Raw genomic sequence first — 24,549 nt, 5'->3', positions numbered from 1 at the left:
TTGTCTGTACACAATGGGTGATACGGGATTGAACTGTGCTACAGTGCTGTTCAGGGATGGAATTGAAGCAATTCATACCCTTGTCCTCCCTTTTTACAAAGCAGTCCAATTTGGACTGCTTTGCAAATTCACTGTGTTCTCTGCCAGGCAAGTGTTCCTGGCTTTCCAGCATCCATTTGTTGAACCAGGGCAAGTTGTCCCTTCCTGACACACAACAAAGGGTCTAATTGAAGAGTCTATATGGTCAGCAGTGATAGAAACCATTCCAGCAGGCTTGGCTAGGAAAGCTATTTGAAAAACTGTGGTTTGGAAAACTAGGTGGATTGCTGGAAATTCTAATTTGTTTTACATCTTGCAGATGGTATTTTGATCATTGCCAGATAGAAGCAATAGACATGCATGGCTTATGCAGTACTTTCCTCTCTCCCCCTGCCCGTTTCTGCTGTTTCTGACCTATCTAGCCCCTCCATTGTGGGAAACTGGAAGGCTAAGCATTTACTCCAGAACTCCTAATGCTGAGAATGCTGTTTACTTATCGACCTTGAATTTGCAAAGGAAAAGTTAATTAGCTTTTAGTACGGTTATCCAGTTACAAAGATTTGGAGTAGAATAGCATTCAGGATGCTGGTAACAACAAAGAAACCTCACAGCATATTACTAAATATCCTTCCATGAACAACATTGTGCTGGCCTATATACCTCCCTATACTTGGAAATTGGAATCAGGTATGTCTTCCTGAGATGTAACCACTTCAAGGCATATAAACCTTGACAAGCTGAGGGAAGGCTAGGCTTCAGCATCCGTTAAGCCACCAATTGGGTATCTTTGTACATGCACAAACTGTACAACTAAATTGGTATTTCTGCCTTTAATAATTAGAGATGTTAAATATAAAAAAGGGGTAAAACATTACTAGACGTCTTATTTAAAACAGTGTAATTTGTGACATGCATTTGAGGAGTGTTAGCCTACAAATAGGGCTGTTAACCAGTGTTACCTTGATTAAAAAAAAAAACAGTATAATACTTCCATCTATAGAGGTAGTTAATGCTGAAATTTAGCCCAGATGTAGATTAGATGAAATTACATAATTCTACTATTTTCTAGAATGTGGCTCTGACAAGTAGGAAGAAGTTGAATAAGCAGGTCTGAAGATGAGTTTCCTTGTAAAAAGAAAATTAGCTCCTTATAAAGATTAATTGCAATCTAGGTTTATTAAATAATTACCACTAGAATAAACTTCTACACCAAGGAGAATACAGGGAAGCTTAGGTTGCCGAGTTACCCGGTCACATTGAGAAATGACTCAAATAGTCAAAGTTATGAAAATGCCTGACAATAAACAATGCCTGATGAGTACATTATATAGAAAGTGAAAATGTTCTAAAATGCTCACTTATTGATATAAAATAATTTGGCTTCAAGAGTCAAAAAGAGGCCCTCCCTGGTGGCACAGCGGGTTAAAGTACAGCACTGTGAAGCTGGCTACAGCCCGTTCTGGTGCAGGTTCAATCCCTGCCTTGGAGGTGACCACATGGCATGGCAGACCTCTCCTGACAAGCCCGCTGCTCCCCTCAGCAGTGTACTTCGTCCATCTGCCTATTCAGATCCCCATTCTGTCCCTGGTGAATCTTCTCACCGCCCCTGCACCTCTATCCCATATCCCAGTTCTGTACAGATAAATACTTTAAAGGGAAAAAAAATGAGCCAAAGAGAAATGAAGACTAATTGTGGAAAGGATTTATACTTTTTAGAAATAAAGAGCGTAACTATTATAGTTTTTCAGTTATTTGACAGTTATAAGACACATTTAATGTGGCATGAGAAAAAAGTGAACAAAAGACAATTTTCTGGAAGTTGTCTAATTAATGGAATTAGCATTTTTAGACTTTACAGTAGCTTGGAATTCCCTTTACAATGAAAAAAAAAAAACCTGTATTTTTCAAAGGTTTAGTCACTTGGCAGCACACTGCTGCCAATCCAGTAAAAGTGATATAAAAATAATTTTAAGGTTGAAACATCAATCTGTGATTAAATTAAATAAAGTGGGAGATGTCTGAAATGTATGAATTTCCACTCTGACAAGACACACGTGGGAGCTGCCTTCAGAGCGCACTGGGAGGCTCTATTTCCATTTCTATTTCCATTACCAAGCTCACCTGCTGAACCTCCACAGCAGAGGCAAACTCAGAGCCAGAGAAGAAACATGTGAAACTCTGCAGACCACACACTGTCTATGGCACGTTCTTTCTCTTTAAGAGAAATATTAGAAAAAAATTTTAAATATTTAAAAATATTTAAAAAAATTATACTTCATAGGTCATACAACTGCAGACTAGATTTGGCCTGTGGGCTAGTTTGCTAACACCTCGTCCAGACCCATTTGAGGTTATAAAACATTTTTATTTCTTCTTTAGGATCAGATGATCTCAGAATGTGTATTTACAGGATGCCACATTTATGTGCTTCAAGAATTCTTTCTTCAGTGTGCTCTGCTGCAACCTTACAATTACTTCTGCAAACTTAACTGGTCATTGCAGTTGACATGGCCAGAAACTTTAAGGAGCTTTATGACAATTTTGTGAAGAAAATTACAAATGACTACATCAAGTTCAAGTATCAACATTGTGCTCTTTAAGGCAATGAAGCAGTTCTTGCTAGTAAGGGCTGGAAAGTGAGAACAGAGCAGTGTGACTGAGGCCATCAAATTGACAGCCACAGAGCTGAGCTGAGTCAGGCAATTGTAAGTCATCTGTGGTCTGTGATTGGAATTCCAGAGTTAGATTTTAAGACTTGCTAGTTGGAAATATTCTTTTTCTACACAAGCTGCTAATCAAAACAGATAGGAATTTGCCACATTTAGTGATAAATGAAAGCTTTGTGAAATAATCCTAGATATTAAAAATGTATTAAATGGTGGTAAGAGCTCATTCCAGACGACTGAATGTGTACCGACAATATTAGAAAATCTATATCTAACAATACTGCTTAGATTTATTAGTGACCTGTCTTCTTAGCTGATTGCCTGAGAGAGGGCTGTTGCTTGATGGAAACCGGTTGTCACTTGTTTTCTTTTTTTATAAAAAGATCTATCCATCCATGCATCCAGAACTGGGGTCCAGGCCAGAGGTGCAGAGGGTAAGAGGATGCACCAGAGAGAGCAGGAAAGCAGAACAGGCAGGTCAACTGAAACACACTGCTGAGGAGAGTAGAAGGTGAGACAGGAGAGGTCTGTCACACCACACGGGCCATCTCCCTTGGCTGGGAATTGAACTCGGGCAGCAATGGCTGCGGATTGCCCCACAGTGCTGTGGCCCAACCTGTTGTGCCACCAGGGAGGGACCTATTGCTTATGTTTTCTACCTTTCCCTCAATGATGCTAAAGTTTCATTATCCAAGCTGGAAGTTTACAGTCCAGAGCAAAATTCAGTTTGAATTTCAAGCAGAGCAGTATCGTATCTGGGTCTAGGTCATTCCCAGCTAAGATAGAATCTGACACATGACTAAAGTTTACCTGTTTTACTTTTTTAAAAAACTTACTTTTACAGAAATTAAAGAATTTTGGGCCTGTGAAAAATGTCCTTTTACCATATTAAAAAACTGTAATACAAACAGTTGAGGTGGTATATTTCATAAATTTGCTAATCTGCTACAGAAAGCTGACATGACAGTTCACAATGGTCTATTTCTTCATTTCACTAAAGTTCCTAAGGGTTAAGTATTCTTATCAATTTATGTAAACAAAAATACTAGATATAATAAAGAAAATAACCTTGAAACATCTGAAAGGATGTTTTGTTAAGGAAAATGAATAATTTTGTCCTAAGTTAGCTATCTAGAGTTGTTCAAAAGTTGTTCCAAATGGGAGGTGATGAGGGACCAAAACCTGCTTGTGTAAAGTTGCAAAGGCACTAAGAAAGAGGGAGGATATTTTCATGTGGTCAAACTGAGACTGAATGCATTTATTTCTTAAATGATCTTGACAGTATGCTGATGCAAAACTAGAGGTTGGAATTCATTATTAAAAGGACAAAATTTCTTTAATTACTGGTCTGTGCTTAGTAAGTCACCAATTATTATTGGTTTGTTTAACATGGATAACTAAAGCATTGTTACCTATGATCCTATATAATCAAGTGTTCAAACCTTTTGACATCTCAAGATTAAATACAAAATAAAATCTTTATGACCTCTAACTTTTGAGAATTCCCAGAAGGTTCTGGAAAATCTCTAAGGATTTGTTTTCTCAGCTTGTAAAAACAGCTGTTTAAAACTAATTAGGTTTGTGTTAAATTACATTTGTATTTTTTTATTTTTAAAAGATTTATTTACTTATGCATACAAGAACTGGGGTACAGGCCAGAGATGCAGGTGTGGGGAGTAAGAGGATTCATCAGAGACAGAGTGGGGAGTGAACAGGCAGATGTATTGAAATATACTGCGGAGGGGAGCAGTGGGTGGGTCAGGAGAAGTCTGCTGCGCCATGTAGGTCAGCTCCCTGGCCAGGGATTGAACTCATGTTCAGTGGCTGGGAGAGCTTCACAATGCTGTGCTTTAACCTGTTGTGCCACCAGGGAAGGCCCAAATTACATTTGTATTTAAAGAAACTCTTTTCTCTATATATTCCATCTTTATAGCAATTTAGTAATATCTTTGAAAAACAAAAGTAAAATACTTTTCTTTTTGTCTGATACCTGAAATTTGGAAAACACTTATGGATTATTATTTTCATGGCAATAGTTATTAGAATATGTTCAGTAAGAATTTTTTCTTTTAGTAACAGGACACAGAAACAGTCATTTTACTAAGGTGTTGATAAGAATGTCGTATTTAAGAATGATGCACATATTATCTATCAGGTATGGCTAGTTTTAAGGAACTAAGGATAACTAAGGAGCCAATAGTTCCAGAGTCCTCTAGGAAAACTGGCCAAGCACCTGGGCATGTAGGCTTTCTAGTATTATCAGTAAGGGATGTCAACTTAGGGTATTTTCAAGAAATTCATCCAAATCTGTAGATACTGCAAGTGAAGTCTGATGGTGAGTTTTGGACATGGCTTCCTAGTCTCAAGGTTTTTAAGTCTGATCTGAGGTTCTTCATTTAAGTTTTAGTAAAACAAAGTTTAAAACTATGTTGTCATTTACTAGCCATGCTGTGCTTGTGTGTATAGTCAGGCCAAGTTTGATGCATTGTAACTTGTTTTACAAAGATTCTTTATCTCTGCTAAAACTGGGTATGATTATAGAAAGAAATATTAAGTTTCTGCTAAATAAAAATGAAAGATGAACAAGGAGCCATCCCAAGTCTGGTAACAACCAAGGTGGGAGGTTATTGGGGATCAGGTCTTGGGCACAGGCAGGTACCCAGGCATTTTGGGGTCTGTGAAGATGCTCCATAGCACAGAAGACACAAAACTATCATATCTCCCATCTATTCTTTAGGGCTCATATATCTTTCAAAAAAGTCATGTGTTTCCGTAAGTACTCTTTCTCCCCACTTTCTTCCCCTATTAAGATGGTAACAAGTCACAAATTCTGTCTTGAGTATAAATTTTTTCTTTGAACTCCTGTGTACACACTTGAATAAAAATTTGCCCTTTCTCTTGCTAATCTCTATTTTTTAGTTTAATTCACAGGTCCCAAAATACTAAATTTAAGAAAGTAGAGAAAAAAATATCCTCCCTATTAGGAGAAATTGTTAAATCCTGTGGCATGCTCACATAAACCTCATTAGTGTTGGCAATGTTTCCATATCTACAGGTAGATAGTAAGTATTTTCCCCTTATTTTAAAAGGATTTTTAAAGGACATGAAAGCTTGAAAAACATCATTGAAGGAGCCCTCCCCTGTGGTGCAATGGGCTAGGGTACAGCACTGTAAGCTGGCTGCAGCAGCTTCAGTGCCAGTTTAACCCCCGGTCTGGAAGTGACCACATGGCGTGGCAGACCTCTCCTGACCCGCCCGCTGCTCCCCTCAGCAGTGTACTTCGTCGATCTGCCTGTTCTGCTCCCCACTCTGTCTCTGGTGAATCCTCTCGCTGCCTCTGTACTTCTTGCCTGTACCCCAGTTCTATATGCATAAACAAATGAATAAATCTTTAAAAAAGAATTCAGCATTAAAGACTACCATCTGGATGGGTCCCAACAGTTTTTTGTTTTAATTTTACAGCCCCTTCTACAAGGAGGCTTAACTACTTTCCACCAAATTGTAGTCACTATTTCCAAGTGGTTACAGCATAGTTAATAAGCTGTAATTTTACACACTGATAAAACAAGACAACGTGATCGAACTCATTATATTATGGCACTGACATGATGTGAAATGTAAGACAGAGGTAGATCTGCAGTAGCCGCATTATTGCAAATTTTCTCTTTAAAACATCAGTTTTATATATATGTTCAACCAGTAGCACATCAAAAACCACAAGTTTAAGACTTTGTCATGTAAATGTGGAATTGAGAGCCAAAACCATCAGACTTAGTAATGAAAACATTCTTTTTTTTTCAAGAGCAAAGTAATAGGTAACCCACATGACTCATAACAAAGCCTTAAATTGTCAGAAATTTTTAGGAGTATTAGCTAAAGTCCTGAAGGTGTTGACATTCAGACAGAACTTTTATAGGCATTTAAAGATTTCCATGCATTGCATACCTCAAGTTTTTGATCTCTTTATTTCTTTAATGCACACTTCCTCTCCTTGGTATGAGAAAAGTACTTCTTTCTATAGGGAAAGCCCAGATAAATATTCCTGGGAATTTTCATTATGGTTAAATCATAATAGATCTAATTCTGCTAAATAATAAATAGATCTAATTCTGCTAAACCCAATGCCACTATTTGGGGTTCTCATTTATAGGTTTTTCAAAAATGAATGTTTCTCCTAGAAATCATCAATTTATATATCACAAGGATAAGAGAGATCACTTAAGGCAATGGTAATGTTTCAAGAAAGTAACAAGGTTTAGCGACGGACAGGTAGAGTGGCAGATGAGTTTAACACAACCATCTTCCTAAGTTTTTTTTGTTTTTAAAGCAGAATAGGTTTCAATCTTCTGGGGGTATAACGGCAGCACAGTAAGAATATTAAATATGCAAGTAAATTACTTCTTTTACATCTTCATAAAGTATTACTGCTATTGGGGTTACAAGTGAACAACTTCCACACCAGGTGAGATGCAAATAAACCATTTTAAAAGACCAAGAAACAGGGTTCCTGTAAACTTAGTCCACAGTTTTCCAAGAGACAGGAGAGGAGAGCCATAATATCCAACCATGTAATGCTCACCCAGAATCCTAGAAGAAAATAGTCACTGAAATAAAACAACAATAACAACATTTTGAATGTTAGCAGTATTTTGATAACACCCAGATAATACTCAATATGGCACAGATGTAAAATTCTGAGGGGAGCTAGTTATGCTGCTAAAAGAGCCAGGAGTGAGGCACAAAGTAACTTGAAGAGCTGGAATTAGTCTCTGCTTTCTGCACAATATTCACAAGTGTTTTAGGTTGAGCTTTTATGCCTTCCCCACCACAGAAACAAGGGTCTGTGAAGAATCGGTCACAGTGTTAAAAGTCACCTAGTGATGCAGATGCTTTTCCAAGCAGGTGCTGCACAACTTCTGCAGTAAGAGGTTGCAGGTGGTAGCCGCTGCATCTCTTGTTCAATAAAAATGCTCTAAAGGGCATCAGTGTTAAGTTGTGCTTTCTTTACCCTAAATGTGACTTTATCATTGCAGAATCCGAGTCTTACAATATTTAGCAGCGAGGTCATGAAGGGTGTGTCTGTAGATACTTTATGCAGAAGTGCATCTTCAGTGCAAAGTACAGAAAGATAATGGTGTAAAACAAAAGGACTCATTAACAACATGTGAAGAGGCTGATAGCCTAGAGAGCTGCACATGAAATGTGGCCAGAATTCAGACTTTTCTGGCAAAAGAAAAAACAGTCTTATGGGGTGAAGTTTTTTAGTTTTATGCTAAAGTTTTTTAGTTTTAAACTTTCCTAAGGCACAACCAAATTGTTTTAGATGTATGTTTGGCCAAGTGTTTTTCTTACTATAAAAATAAGTGACAGTATCTGCCAATGGCATGTTAAGGAAAATAGTACTTGGACTAAAACTAAGGCCAGTAAGTGAAGAAAAACACCATTTTGTATTGGCTTTAAATTTGTATCAAGGCTACTTAATGAATACTGGGAAAATGATTTAAGTGTTTTATATTTTTGCATAAGAAAAACATGATTTTCTTTTGAGGTGTAGCTCACAATTTAATCTAGGGTTAATGTTTAGATGTGGTAAAAACAACTGGATTTTATAATAATACCTAAGTAGGAAAAAGTCATAAAAATGCTAAACATAGTGACGTATGAGCAGGTCAAATTAGGATTTTACTGGCGTCAGGTATTATGCTTGTGAAAAGTGATTCCACTGTCATATATTCAAATCCAAATTAGAACTAGCTGCCTTATACAAAATTTTTGCTGCCATTTCTTAAGCACTTAATTTTGGGGAGTTCTGTTACAAGTTCAAGTAAGTTAGAGCTATTCTCAACTCTTCCATCTATTTTCTTTCAAAAACGAAGGAGAAGGTATTCTAGTACACTTTTTATAAATTTGATCATTATAGCTCTAGTTAACTCAGCACATTTCCCTGAGCATAACCATTCGTGGTCTCTCTGAAAACTAGAAAATACTGCATCTTTTAAAAAGTCAGTAAAACCACCTTTAATTTATAATTAAATTATACTAATAGGATGGAATATGGGTAGGTTAGACCACCAATCATATTTGCTAGTCATAAAAAGTGACAAATTAAAGATCTGCAGAGATCAAGAGACAGAGTAATCACCTTTAACTGGCTGGAGGTGTGACATTGTACAGGGGTCCTTGTGGGCCTTCAGAGAGGCTACCAGGTGACCTGCCGACTCTGACCGCCTACGGTTACACTCAGACACCCCAAGGCCCACTGCAAATCCTGGATGTAGCAGGTATAGACCAAGTGGCTCTCTGGATTCTGGCTATCACACTCCTACTGGTACAGAAGCAGACAGTGAAAAAACAACTAGAATCCCATAGATAGCACTTTTTCGTCTGGGAAACCATCTAGGAGGTTAGTGAGACAAAAATGTAAATCAACACTGACACAGAAAAGTGTGGCTCACAGCTGGCCATCTGGATATGCGGTTTTGCCAGTTCTTAGCAGCTTTCACATTTAATCAAATATTAACAATAGTATAATTCACATGCAATCCTTGTCAACAAGAGAAAATGGTTAATTTCTGATGACCTGCATAATTGTTAACTCGTTAAGAAAAGCCCAATTTTTCCAATATTTGAGTATATACATACACATATGTCTGTTTCTTTTGAATCATCTTAGGGTGAAGGTGAAGAGGACAAATGAGATAAACACACACGCTAAACCCCCAACAAGCTGCACTCCTCATTCTGTGTGGTTGGCAGCATCAGTCAGAAGCACGACTCGTTTGCTCTGGTGACCATAATATATTTGAATGTGTAGATCTTCAAGGATTTCCTCATTCATTTGGCCAGGTCTATGGTAGGTGCTCTTTTTCTCTTGTTGCAATAATTCATTAGTGTTTCCTGAGTGGCTCAAACAGAATCACTGGCCAGATTCCAAAGAGAAACTGTTTCGAAACAAGTTAAGACAAAATAAGTGAAGATAAAATTAGTTCATGCCACTGCTGAGAAAGAATGAAAAGAAACCCATGTGCTATGACTGCAGTCCTTGGCGTTTCTGCTAGTGAATACCCAGACTTGCACTAGATTTCAGAAACCCTTTTTTATTTATTTAAATATATTAAACATTTGCTTTGTTAAGCATGGAGCTGGGCATTTATAACTCCAGGTCCTTAAAACAACTCTTCATTGTAGCCGTTAATAGCTCCATTTTACTGTTGAAGAAACTAAGGCTTAGGGAGACTTGTCCAAGGTCATAGCATAGAAGTGGAAGACTTCTGAGGATTCAAGAGCATTCAGTTCCAAAATCTGTACTCTATTATCTCTCCACACCATCTTTTCTTCAACCTTCCTCCTTTCCTCCCAATACATCCTGCCCAAATATACACACAGATGCACACACATACATCATACAAAGTAGACTTACCTTCACTTTTGGTCTGTATCTCAGGTAAAGTGTTCTTGTGTACAAACTGAAAGAAAGGCAAAGGCGGAAGATGGATCAGACCAGCTTTTAATTCATTGAAATTGGCTTACTGACAAATTTAACCTCTGTGTATACATTCTTTGTTCATTTAGCAAGTTTTTTTTTAACATTTATTCTTTGTAAACCACTTGGCAAGATACTAGGAAAAACAGAGAAATGATCAGTTCTCAGACTGTTACTTCAGGATGTTTACAGTTTAGTGGGGAACATTCTACTTATGCTTGGTATGACTCATAGCATGACAGCCAGTTTCATCTTTGAATACACAAGGTAGTAAGCATTAAGGTACAGATTTTCTTCTATTTATGATGGGGCTGTCTGGATAAACTCACTGCAAGTTGAAAATGCATTAACTTACCTAATTTCATAACACAGCTTCCCTCTCCTCCTCTCCCTACTCTACCTGTCTTGTCTCCTCTCTCCCTTCTCCTCCTTTCTTTTCTCCTCTACTTTTCTTATGGAACTCCAATCACATATATGAGACTCCCTTACTTTATCTTCCATTTTCCCTAACTTTTCTTTTTTTTTTTTTAAAGATTTATTTATTTATTCATAAAGAACTGGGGTACAGGCCAGAGATGCAGAGGGTGAGAGGATTCACCAGAGACACAGTGAGGTGCAGAACAGGCAGATCAAGGAAGTACACTGCTGAGGGGAGCAGTGGGCGGGTCAGGAGAGGTCTGCCATGCCATGTGGATCTCCTCCCAGGCAGGCAGGAATTGAACTCATGCGGAAGTGGCTCTAGTTTCTTAGTGCTGTGCTTTAACCCACTGCGCCACCAGGGAGGGCCTCTCTCTCTCTTTTTTAATCTCTGTTGCATTTAAATAATTTCTTTATGGGCCTCCCTGGTGGCTCAAGGGGTTAAGTCTCAGCACTATCAAGCTATCTCCAGCTATTGTAGCATGAATTCAATTTCCAGCCAGAGAGGTGACCCACATGGTGCAGCAGACCTCTCCTGTCTTGCCTGCTGTTTTCCTCAGCAGTGTATTTCAGTGGACCTGCCTGTTCTGCTCCCCACTCTGTCACTGGTGAACCTGCACAACGCAATTCTTTCTTAATTAAGTCTAATCTTTATTAATCCTGTATAGTAAATTTTGTATTCTGGCTATTATATCTTTCATTTCTAAATGAAATGGTTCTATTTGGTGTTTTTTCAAACTTGGTTGAAAAATATTCTTTTCCCTTGAAGTTATTTTCAGGTTTGACTTATTTATTTAAGCATTCAATAACTTCATAATCTGATAACTCTAGGATCTGATTATCTTTGTAGGTCTCTTTCTGCTGAGTTCTTGGTCATGGTGTCTTATTTCCTTGCATTCTTGGTTATTTTTGACTGCACTGCTTACTCCTCTTAAAAATTACTTTTGAGGATTCTTTGAAAGCTGATGAAGACGTCCTCAGAAAGTTTTGATACTTGCTTTTACCAGGTACTTTGGAGATACCACAGGTTTAGGACAACCCCTCACTGAGTTCACACCAGGAGGTTTCCCCACTTCACTCAGGTAGGTAGGCCGCAAGTCTGTGTGAGGGAGATCTTCACTTACGGTCATGTCTTCTGGGAAACATTCCTCTCTCCCAATTTCAGTTGGGGATGGAGTATAGAGTGACTTTCTTTGTGCTTCATCCAGTTAATTCTGAAGAGGTCTTCCAGTAGGTTCTCTCCAATGCCCCCTCCTCCCACAGTCTCCCTCCTTCTTTAGTCCAAATTGCAGCCCTTCCCTCCCCACCAAAATCTCTTTGAAACTAAATATACTGCTACCACTGACCCACTTTCCTCATTCCATATTCTCTTTCTCTGGAGATTGAATATTACACTCTCTGCTCCTTGAAGAGTTTCCTTGCTTCCTTGCTCACTTCCCTGCTTCCTCAAAGAGTTTCCAGACAAAAGAGAAAGAAAAAGAAAAAGGAAGATGGAAAGAGGGAAGAGGGAAGTGAGAAGCTCTAGCCTTTTCAAATATAGTGACTATTTTCTTTTTTGATTATTTATAGAAATCCACTACTGTATTGGAAATTAATGTACTGTATTGTACTGCAATGTAGTAATGACCTTAGGATTTCTTAGGCAGTGTTAAGGTGCAAAGTGTCAGCTCCTGGGTTCTCCTTATATTTCTTCCTCTTTTCTATCATTTGTCAATTTCCCCAAGCTCTTTGTCTAATCTTTTTTCCCCCTTTAGATATAACTAATGTCATGACTGAGAATACAAATAATCAATGCAGGAAGGAATGCAAAAAAAAGTAAAATAAATACAGTTAAAAAGGTTAAAGAATTCTTTTGTGATTAATTATCCTGAATATGAATGCAATGCTTCTTTTCTTACTCCTCTATCCCTCAACGTGTAGCTTAAACTTTTTGTTAGAAAAGTAGAACTAAGAATTAGATACTAAACACCATTTGTTCTCATTTCTTCCTCATTCCCCTGATGTGATATATTTTCTAACTGCTTTCCAGGAAGCCTTGAGAACTGATTGTAAGAAGTCTCTAACAAAATTCTCTGTGCCCTCTGAGGTTGATAACACTTGGGCAAACATCCACTAGTATTTATCAGTTATTAACCCCGAAAGGAATTCACTGTACTAAAGAAGATAAAAATTTTAACTCACAAAGTCTATATAACCCTGTGCTCCTTGACCTGGGGCTGTAATCTACCACTCATAATCCTCACATATCCCAACCTCACCCATCTCTATAATCAGCATTTGGGAACCTGACATTTGGGGACCTGGTTTCTTTTAGAGTATCAGCCTGGCAGACTCCCTTGGTGGTTGCCTTGCATATAATAAATTCTTGTGAAAAGACTTATTTTGTGTTTCAGAGCTTGGCTTTCTGGATGGTGACTAAAGACCTGATTTGGTCATATATAGTCTTACAATAAATACTTAAGAGGAGGTGAAATTATGCTTGTTATAGTCTATATTCTCTAGATAGGTTTTCTAAAAATTTCACTTGAGTAAATTTTCCCATTTGTTTAAAGGAAAAAAATTTTCCCCCTTTCTCTACATGTTTCAGCTTTCTCAATTCTTAAGAATAATTTAAGATTAAATATTGCCTGACCTCCTGGTTAAGAGATTAACAGGTACAACTTCATTCATTAAGTCATTTAACAATATTTACTGAGTAGTTGCTATGTGACAGGCATTTCTTTTTGATGAAATAATGAATCTTTATTAACATTAGTGGATCAAATACCTTAGTTTAAAAAAAATTTTATAATAGTTTATTTTTACATATTTTTGTGCATTTTTCCATCTCAGTTGCAATCCCTTTGGGCTTCCCATCACCCAATCACCCATGTGCCATCATTATAGTCCAGTGCATTTCCCTCCAACTGTTTCTGATCCCATTCCCCACTCCACCCCATAAAATGTCTCTGGTATATAGATGTTCATTATTATTATTTTCTTGTCTGGTCTGTTATACTCCTGTTATGAGTGAAACCATCTGATATTTTTCCTTTTCTTTCATGACAGACATTGTTTTAAGTATTTGGGATAGTAGTGGAAGAGATGAAGTTCTTGTCTCAAGGAACTTGTCTAACTAGGAGGTAAGCAAGTAAATATAGAACTGATTATAAGTAGTTTGAAGAAAAATAAGTAAGCCCTGGCTAGGGGGGAAAAGAGTGATGTGGAAGGTATTTGAATAGGATGATGTTTGTTTTATTTTTCTGGTGTGAGGTGGCTGACGGAGGAGACATGTGGTAGAGGCCCTGATGGGGCACATAACCATTGAGGTCATTTATTTTCTGGACAAGGGGAAAAGGTCTTCAGGTGGAAGTATTTGTATAAGCAGTCTGGCAGGAGGGAAGGGTACTGAAAAAGTCCAAAGAAGCCTGGAGAATCTGAGAATAGCTCCTATTCATGTTTCTTAATAGGCAGAGAGGAACTTAACCTGTCATCACAGCGGCTGACACCTCAACAACTGTCAGAAGGAACACAGAATGAACAGAGAGAGGAGTTCTGATTCCATTTTTGCTATAAGTGGCTGACCTCCAAAAGAATCTATTAGTGGAGCAAGGGAAGAAAAGTGACAGTCATTTTATTTCAGGTAAAGAGCCAAATTAAGCTGGGGACTTCAGAGAGTGATACCTTCTCCTACTCAGGGGATCTGGCAGCTTTCCCCTACCCGCACCCTTCCAAATTTGTTCTTTAAAAAGGTATCCTGGCCCTCCCTGGTGGCGCAGTGGGTTAAAGCACTGCACTAAGAGGCGTAAGCCACTTTTGCATGGGTTCGATCCCCGCCTGCCCCGGAGGAGATCCACATGGCATGGCAGACCTCTCCTGGACTGCCCGCTGCTCCCCTTAGCAGTATACTTCATCGATCTGCCTGTTCTGCTCCCCACTCTGTCCTGGTGAATCCTCTCACCCTCCGCATCTCTGGCCTGTACCCCAGTTCTGTATGAATAAATAAATAAATCTAAAAAAAAAAAGGTATTCTGATCAATAAAAATGAAAATGTTCATATTCCATTTGCACTAAAAAAGGAGATGAATGATCTCCTTAAAATGTAGATCAAGTATTAGAAGTCAGGTAGTATAACTGTATCACATTAAAGATGAGAAAACAAAGTTTCAGAAAGGGAAAAGGACTTGTTTCAGGTTATTACCCAGAGGCAGAAGGCAAAACTGAAATATAAGTTCTTGATTACATCTCTGATATTTTATATTTATACCATCCTATTTGAAGAGTAAAACAAAACCTCCAACAGGCTAGTTAAGTCTCTATTGCCTACCTGAAAAGTATGTGAAGATAAGAACCAAGGCCAGTTAAAATATGCCACCATGCATGAAATTGTGTGGTAACACCTATGATAGGTGGCACCTTCTTTCGAAAGTTCCTATGTGATGAGAGGGAAAAATCACCATGTTAATTTTTTTTTACCTATTTAGCAATAAAATCATAAGTATTTTGAAACATTATTCTCAAAACACTTTAATATTCGTTAAGTTTGCCATATTGCTTACCAAAGTACATTTCAAAGAATAGTATTCTTAGCATTAAGTTCCATGAAGAAATGTCTCTGTTTCCAAAATAAATGTAGGGAATGGTTTACTATTTGAAAAATAATACAATTTGAAAAATAGTTTACAATTTGAAAAATTGTAATTAACATATTAAAAGCTTTGAAGAGTCCTAACATAAATTAAAAGTGTTATTTTTTTTTCAGGTGACCTACTGATCCCAGGAATCCTTTAGGTACTATCTTATTAACAAAGGTACTGACTTTCACAGCATTTTGGGGAAAACTGGTCAACTCAGCTGTACACTCAAGAAAACTAGATACACTGTGCTTTTCCTGTGCCCTACACACAAGGATTATCTTTGAAAAATACTACATAGTATAAAGTCCTTTGGTATCTATTATTTCACTTCAGAGTAAATCTTTGAGGTAGGTTTTATCAACTTTGCCAGATTAGGAACCTAAAATTCTGAGACACTGAGTAGCCCAAATCACTTAGTTGTGTCTCAAATTTTAGATCTTTTGATTAAGTGTACAGCATATTAATATTCTTACTTATTAGAGGGGGTAAATCAATATGAACCACCACATGATTTTTATTATTTCCCTAGCTACTATTTTGAGTAGCTATTGTGAGCTCTATTATTATGCTTAGAACTTACTTTCTTAGACAGCAGTGTAATAAAAGTATCAGTGGGGGTTCTGAAGAGTCTTAAGGATTTATAATCATTCACTTAGCTCTAAGCAAGGTGTATTACTTGACAAATACATTTAATGTCTACATTTATCTATCTAAGCTTTTATTCTTGAAAACTTCAAATGAGAAGAGAAAATAATAATGTATACATAATGCTGCTTCAAAAATTATAATGGAGGCTACTCTTGTATCATCTATATTCTTTTACGTTTCTCCACTCTCATATTATTTTGAACTCTACATGTTCTAGTAAAATATCTCTAAAAGACTGAAACCTTGTAAAAACAACCATGCCACTTCCAAACCTAAACTATTACTAATCATTTAATACATCTAATATTTAATTACTGATCAAGTTCCATTCACCTCAGAAACTTGTTTTTTACAGTTGTTTTGTTTGAAATAGGATAAAAATCAGTGAACATACTGAGTTTGATTGATATGTCTCAACTCTTTTATAGCCATTATAGTCTTCTTCCTCTTCCCTCCTCTTACAGTCCTCACATTTGTTTTTGAAGAGGACCAGGTCATTCATATTATGTGTAGATTTGCCACATTCTGATTTTTGCTGATTGCCTCTCTCTGCTTTTCCAATATATTTCTTTGTTCTCTGTTTCCTCAAAACTGTTAGGTCATGAAATTTTGGGTGGAAAGAATTACCTAGTTTAACCTATTTAACTTATTCATTCTATGGAAATAGAAGCCCAGGAAGACAGTGTCTTAGTAACAGATTAGAGTTCAGAAAACTAAATCTAGATTCAAACTCCAGTCAACACATAACTGTTGACAAGACTGTAAAGGGAAATATTTAAAACACTTAGAAAATAACATTAAGCCTTTTAAAGTTTAAAATTATATATAAGTATTTTATATGCTTATTACAAATCATTCTTAATCTAGTAAAGCAGATTAAGCAGACTTCAAAGTCAATGCTTGATTAACACTGTATACTTCTGACACATACATATACCCATACAGATGTTATAAAATGTTCTTAGTCCAACTTTTTAGGTAACTCAAGGAAATATTCCCAGAATTTGTGTTGTGCATATCTTAATTTCAACCACAGCAAAAATTCATTTCAGAGCACTAATAATTCTACATGCTTATGAAATTCTGTGCTTAATACATTGCTTCCAAAAATATTTTTCAATTGAAAATATATCTTACCTCAGTGAATCACAAAAGATGTTATCTATGTTCCAAAATAAAAATCCTAATAAAAATATACCTAAGGATGTGTAACCTAATCCTCTAAGCCAAGGATAAACCCTGTGGGGAAAAACAAAATAAAATTTTGTCAACTCACATCATAATCAGAGCCTGGAGTCACTGATTTCATGAGAAGAAAAGGTTTTCCTTAGAATTAAAAGCAAAATGGAAAAAAAAAAAACTATCCATTAAATGTTGTCTACTACATTGGATGCTAACTGAATGTGCACTAATATTTTACTAAATGTATCATGATGGTAATATGAAATTTCACAATAACTATTAGTCTTATGGAAGAGGGAGGGTGGGGGTGGAAGAGAATTAACATCGACTGAATCACCCTGCTCTGTGACAGGCACTGTAGTGAATCCTCCCCACCCCATATATGTTTACACACACACACACACACACACACACACACACACACACACAATACAATATGTCATACAATTTGATAAAAATCTTCCAATAAACCCTGATGAAGAAAGTGAAGCTTGGGTGAGCTATCCAAAATAATAACACCATTTTATGTTTTTACAATTTCATGAGGTACAACTGAGTTATATTAAACTACATATATTTGAAGTGTACATACGATCAATACCATAATCATGACAATAAATCCATCACCTCCAAAGCTTAGCACTTTTCAGATTATATGAATGGAGTGATATAGTATATATCTTTACTGTATGGCTTTGATTTGGCATAGTTACCCTGAAATTCATCCATGTTGTTTTATTGTGAGTACTCTATTGTATGGACACTCAGAGTATGTTTTGTGGCTACCTGTTCTATGGCAGTGTACTTGTGAGGATCTGGAGGAGGTGAGTCTGGTGCCTGCACTTGGCTGCCACCTTGCCACACCTCCTCTCTACCGGATAGACAGACCACAATTTGTTTATCTGCCCAAATGTTGGTGGGCATTTGTGTTGTTTCCAGTTTTTGGTTACTATCAATAAAGTAGCTATAAATATTCATAAGTAAGTGTGGGCATATTCTTTCATTTCTTTTGGTTAAGAAGTTAAGAGAGGAACGGTTGGAATGTGTGGCCCTGAATGTTAAACCTTTTAAGATACTGCTAAACTATTCTGCTAAGTACTGTATTATTTTATACTCCCACCAGCAGCATATAAGTATTTATTCTATATCCTTACCTACACTTGGCAGGACATCAGTAATTTTCATTTTAACTGTTCTAGTTTAGGTATATAGTGGTATCTCACTGTACTCTTAAATTTATGTTTCCCTAATGATTAATGTTATTGCACATCTTTTCATTGCTTGTCATCCACATCTTATTTGACAAAGTATATGCTAAATCTCTACTCATTAAAAAACCTGCTGGTGGTCTTATTGTTGAGTTTTAAGTCATTTATGTATTCTGAATATAAATCTTTTGTTGGACTTTTATTTTATGAATATTTCTCAAAATCTGACTTGCTGTTTATATATATATATTTTAAATTGAGGTATCATTGGTTTATAATATGTATATGATTTAGGGGTACAGGTTCATACATCTTCTGATTTATGATACCACACCAAATACCAATGCACCCATAATCCTTCCTAACAGCACAGTGGACTCCCTTCTCTCTTTGCTAGGGAACCCCCAATTCTATAGTCAAATTTCTAGGGTTTACTTTAGTTTAGTTTAGTCTGCTCCTTTGCTTTATTTCTCTGTCTCTGTGTATTCATTTGTATATTCCACATACAAATGAAATCTATCCAGTATTTGCCTTTCTCCTTCTGATTTACTTTGCTTAGCACAATTCCCTCCAGTTTCATACATGTTGCTATAAATGGTAAGATTTCAGCCTCTCAGGTTTTACAGCTGAGTCCATTGTGGAAATAATGCCATTTCTTCTTAATCCACTCATTTGTTGTTGTGCAGTTAAACTGTTCCATAACTTGGCTACTGTAAATATGCTACAATGAACATAGCATATAGCATATAGTCCTTCAAATTAGTGTTTCTGTATTCTCTGGATTAACACTAAGGAGTGGGGTTGCTGGATCAAATGGTAGATCCATATTTGGGGAGTACACAACAGAATGGATAATAATTCTAGAATTATAGGTAGGAAAGGTTAGAACAATTCAAGATACTTCTGCTTTCTTCTAGATTTTAAATGTTGAGTATATTCATAAAATTCCTTTTTTTAACCAAGAAATTGAATAGCAACAAATTTCTGTATCTTTAATAGCAGACACATTCATTTTTCCCAATTGTCAGGTTTATCATTCAAGGCATTAGGAAGATCTTCCCCAAAATATTGTTTATTTACTGAGTAGCTACTGTTCAACTAGGTCCTGTTTATTTAATCTTTATAAACTCTGTAAAGATTGTGTGTATTTCCCAAATGATCTTTCTGGAACAATGATTCTTTGTGGCATTAATAGTTATCCTTGTGAAGTATATGTTAAAGGGGTTTCCTAGTCAAGTGAGAAACAAAACAATTTTAACTATAGGATTTTTCACGGCCTTTAATATAATGGCATTAACCTTATAAATAATCAAAAGAACACCACTGTATGTAACTTTTCCTCAAAATTTACTTGGAACTCTTGTTTTCACTGATGTGTATTAACAAGTTGCTTAAGGTAACTTATAACCTGTCATAATAAATGTTGACTTACAGTTTTCTATCAATATCCCTGCTAGAGTTGGCTTTTATGTGTTATTTCAATTCAGACTACAGATTTACCACTTAAAAGTACTCTAATCATAGTCTTGATGATCTAAACTACTTACCATGTAACAATATAAATAGATCGAAGTACTAATGTGAAGACCAACATTCCATACATAACCTGAACAAGAAAGGAAAAATGAAGTCAGCATAATTATGATGACTATGGCAAAGTAGTTTTGTCTACAAACTATTTTTGTCTACAAAAAGTCTTAAATGCAAACATTTATTATCTTCTATTTATATTTTAAAGAACAGAAATTTTTAAAATGTATAATTATGGAATTAAGAGTCATGCTTGCCCTTGAGGAAAATTTAAGAGCCTGCTTGTGAATAACCAGTATCAGTAGTTCTCTGTCACTTATACTTTTGTTTTTTAAAAAAGATTTATTTATGCATACAGTATAGGCCAGAGGTGTGTGTGTGAGAGGACTCACCAGAGACAGAGTGGGGAGCAGAACAGGAAGATCTACTGAAATACACTGCTGGGGGAAATAGCAGGTGAGGCCTGATGTGCCATGTGGGTCAGCTCCCCAGCAGGCTGGAGATCAAACTCTTGCTGAAGTGGCTGGCAATAATAGCTTGATAGTGCTGTGTTTAATCCCTGCACCACCAGGGAGGCTCCACTTTTAATTGTAAATGGTTACCTATAACTTTAAATACCTGCTTTAACCTGAAAGAATGACGTAATTTTGTCTTATACTACCCATATCCTTACCTTCTCTTCAGCTACATGTTCAAAGCATGGTTCTATTTGCCATTTTGTAACAATATAAACCTAAACTCTCCTAAATGTTTCAGTCTTCATAGGAATATGCTCCCTGCATTCTTTCTCCAATTCCCAGTCTCCAGAGAAGTGCTGACTTTCCCATGACTAATGTTAATCCATTACCCTGTGATTTTTATTCTACTTTTTCTAGACTTGGCTCCATCAACTAACCTTTCTCTTCTATCTGAGCACTGAGAGGTATTATTTCTAAAAAATATGAAATATAAAACCTAAGAATGCATAGTATAGAACCCTCCTTGTTGGTGCAGCAGGTTAAAGTGCAGCACTTAAAGCCTGGCTGCTTCGGTGCCAGTTTGATCCCCACCCCGAAGGTGACCCACATGGCACAGCAGACCTCTCATGTCTTGTCTGCTGCTCCCCTCAGCAGTGTACTTCGTCAATCTGCCTGTTCTGCTCCCCACACTAGCTATGGCAAATCTTCTAACTGCCTCTGCACCTCTGGCCTGTACCCCAGTTCTGTATGCATAAATGAATCAATCTTAAAAAAAAAAAAGCACAGTATATAAATGCACAGTTTGACAAAAATTTATGAAAGCAATAGCTGGGAAAGTATATTCAAGAAATAAATCCTTGTTAACAACCCAGAAGTGTTGCAAACCAAAATAAAACTAAGTTTTATTTTGCAAATGTCTCTTCCCAGCTCAACTATCTCCATTTCTCCTTAGAGGAAACACTTTCCTGACTTTTTCAAAAAATATTTTTCTTTCTTTACATAGTCAGTAACTTAAATGAATCTCTCAAAAACTCACTCCTGAAACAGTAATTAAAAAAATAATTTATTGTAAATAATATTGTATATATTTTGTTTTTGTTTTATTTTTTAGGATTTAATTATGTAGTATATCTAGTGAAAATTCTAGTGACTAAAAATACAATTTATTTCCCACTGTTGCACTAATGCACATTTTTTAGTTATTTTCAGCCATTACTTGTACATGCTTGTTCACATTTATACAAGTTTTTCGAGGGTATGTAACTAAAAATGCAATTGCTGGGTTGGAGAATATATATATGTATATCAAATTTATCAAGAGAATTGAATTGTTTTCCATAGTGGTTATACTAATTATCCTCCAGTCAATATATATGACTACTTTTCTATAACATGTTTTCACTTTCTTTATGGTGTCTATGGTGAAACAAATTCTTAAATGATTACTGCTGTGTGACTTATAATGATGGAATAGCTATTCATTTATTTAGATCATCCCTAATATCTTTATATGTGATATAACCTCTTCTATATGTAAACTTTAGATGTTTATTTTAAATTTATTGCTGGCTGTTTATAATAAATTTTATTCAGTTTATCATAAGTGGTATTACAAAAATTTCATTTTGTTTACTGCTGTAAGATATAAATAAGATCAACCATGTCTGAATACTGTTTTTTTCTATTAAAGATTTATTTATTTATTTATACATACAGAACTGGGGTACAGGCCAGAGGTGGAGGGGTGTGTGTGTGTGTGTGTGTGTGTGTGTGAGGATTCACCAGAGTGGGGAGCAGAACAAGCAGACTGAAATACACTGTTGAGGGGAGCAGCGGGCAGGTCAGGAGAGGTCTGGGTGGGTGTGCCATGTGGGTGTGCTTCCTGGCTAGAATCAAACTCTTGCTGCAGAGCCTTAAATAGCTTACACAGTGCTGTGTTTTAACCTGTTGTGCCACCAGGGAGGGCCTTGAATATAGTTTTTATATCATGTGAATTTACTTTTAAAAATCTTTTCTAATTCTAATAATCTATAGTTTATTTTTAGTTTTTTGTTATTTAATAAAAATACAAGTGAGTAACTTCACTTTTATTTATTTGCTTTTCAATAAGATATAAGATCAACCATGTCTGAATATTGTTTTGTTTTGTTTTGTTTTTTATTAACATGTCTCATTCCTTCTGCCTGAGACCATGGATTAAGCCAAAAACATGGAGAGGAGATCCAAATAACTGACCAGTTCATTTTCTACCAAATACTTATTGAACAAGTGAGTGACAGTCATTGGACTAGGTATTTATCATTCAAAGATAAAAAGATACACTATCCTGACCTCAATGAATTCAGTTTAGTGGAGCAGAGACATATACAGTAAGATATCTAGCATTTAAACCTGATTTTTAAATTTCATTCTCCTCTGAAAGGTAACAGGCTGGGTTCCATGGAGAAATGGATGACTCTAAGCCTAAGGTTTGGATGAGCCTGGAATATCTTCTTGTGCCAAAAGGAATACTCAAAGATTGATGGGAGCATATCAAAAGAACACAAAGAACTAGCTCTATTGGTTAAATCTGAGATAATTTGTACACCAAAATAAGTGACAAATCATCATCTTTTGGGAAAAAAAAGTAATATATGAATTCATAGATGAAAATAAATATATCGCAAGTTTAACAACTGAGTATTTTATTAAGTCTCAAAGTACATTACTACAAAGTTCTTAATTATGGAGTTACTTCACAGTGAAGAAGACTTATAGACACTATCCTAAGCAATCATTCTCCAAAATGCTCCAATATGTTGACAACATACTCCACAGAGATTTCCACATTGGCTAGGAAAATTTATTTGTATTGCAAATATGAAGTTTGATATTCTTTAAAAATAAAAATATTTGAAAATAAACAATTCCACACTAACCCACTAGAAAAGTTATTAGCTTCATATTCAAATCCTCACAGACAGCTCAAGTAGAGCTCTCATTCTAAGAGAACGTGACTTTGCTCACCTATGGTCAAAGTGGGACAGGTAGGGATTTGTGGATAAAGCCCCAGCGAGTAGGAAATTATTTTGGAATAGGTAATGGATTTAAGCATTGGAGTTTGCAATGGACTTACTCATTATATTAATGATAGTCAATTGCCCAAACAGAGCGAAGAAACTAACAGAAAAAGCCATGAGCTACAGTTGGGAGAATATACATTCTTCTACCATTCAACTATTGTCTTATTGTATAGCCTCAAACAAGTCACTTCATTTACCTTAGTCTTGGATTTCCAATTGTAAAATGAAGGGACTATATTAGGTGACTTATTTCATATTTCTGTAATTATAATCAAAGACGGATATAAGAGGCATTTTATTTTGGAAGTCAGTAAAAGTTACCCTCATATCAGGCTAAAAGGTTCTATAATTAGAACATAGTTATGCTGATATACTCTTAAACTAAATGCAGACTACTTTAAAACAATTTCACATCTCATAGGTGATGTGATCTATTGGTAAAGACATAGTTTTTGTAGATATTCAGAACTGGTTTAAAATCCAAATTCTATCCGACTACAAACCTTCTAATGCATCCCACATAATACTGTCAGAATTCCCTAACAGGGACTGGTGGTGCAATGGATTAAAGTGCAGCATTTTGAGCAGCTGCTTCAGCACAGATTCAATCCCCTGCCAGGGAGGCGACCCACATGGTGCAGCAGACCTCTCCTGTCTCCCCTGCTGCTCCCTTCAGCAGTGTACTTGGTCTATCTGCCTGTTCTGCTTCCCACTCTGTCTTTGGTAAACCCTCTCACTGCCCCTGCACCTCTGGCCTGTACCCCAGCTCTGTATGCATAAATAAATAAATCTTTTTAAAAACAATCCCTAATAGCATGCTTCTGTCAAAGACCTAAGATCCAGACTTTAACAAGACATCCAGTTCTTCACAATTTGGCTCCATCTTCCTTGCTATTTTAATGCTTTACAGTATATTATATTTTAGCACAGGATTTCCTGCATATTGAATGGTACTGCTTTGTTGGGAGAAATATTTCTATGGTTAAATAAACCTTGCTCAAATATTTCCTGTGTGAAGCCTTCCTAAAATCTTCCTTTAGAAATTCATCTTTTTATTACCCAAGCACTTCACTTTATTTAGCTTTGGGCATTCTTTAAAGTTGATAACTGAATTCTGGTTTGTTTAAGTAAAATAGTGCTAGACCTAAATTTTACATTATTTACTTTTCACATTTTTTAATAATTTAATCAATGTATTAAAATCTGAATAGCAGCTTTTATGCTTAAAAAAAAAACAACA

At 36.2% G+C, this 24,549-nt stretch overlaps 1 protein-coding gene across 1 annotated transcript in view; it reads right to left on the bottom strand.

Annotated features, from left to right (window-relative positions):
• Positions 1–9,150: 9,150 nt before the first annotated feature.
• ACER3 (alkaline ceramidase 3) overlaps positions 9,151–24,549 on the bottom strand; it is a 73,174-nt gene continuing 57,775 nt past the window's right edge. The window contains exons 7-11 of the mRNA XM_004683227.2: positions 19,807–19,865; positions 17,007–17,108; positions 14,912–15,016; positions 10,126–10,171; positions 9,151–9,646 (exon numbers count right to left, since the gene is read on the bottom strand). Coding sequence (XP_004683284.1) covers positions 9,593–9,646; positions 10,126–10,171; positions 14,912–15,016; positions 17,007–17,108; positions 19,807–19,865 — 366 coding nt within the window. The 3' untranslated portion in view covers positions 9,151–9,592. The remainder of the gene's footprint in view (positions 9,647–10,125; positions 10,172–14,911; positions 15,017–17,006; positions 17,109–19,806; positions 19,866–24,549) is intronic.

The sequence above is a fragment of the Condylura cristata genome, unplaced genomic scaffold, assembly GCF_000260355.1.
Source record: "Condylura cristata isolate star-nosed mole 26May11 unplaced genomic scaffold, ConCri1.0 scaffold00015, whole genome shotgun sequence".
Classification (NCBI taxonomy): domain Eukaryota; kingdom Metazoa; phylum Chordata; class Mammalia; order Eulipotyphla; family Talpidae; genus Condylura; species Condylura cristata.
This window is presented reverse-complemented; position numbering and strand designations above follow the sequence as displayed.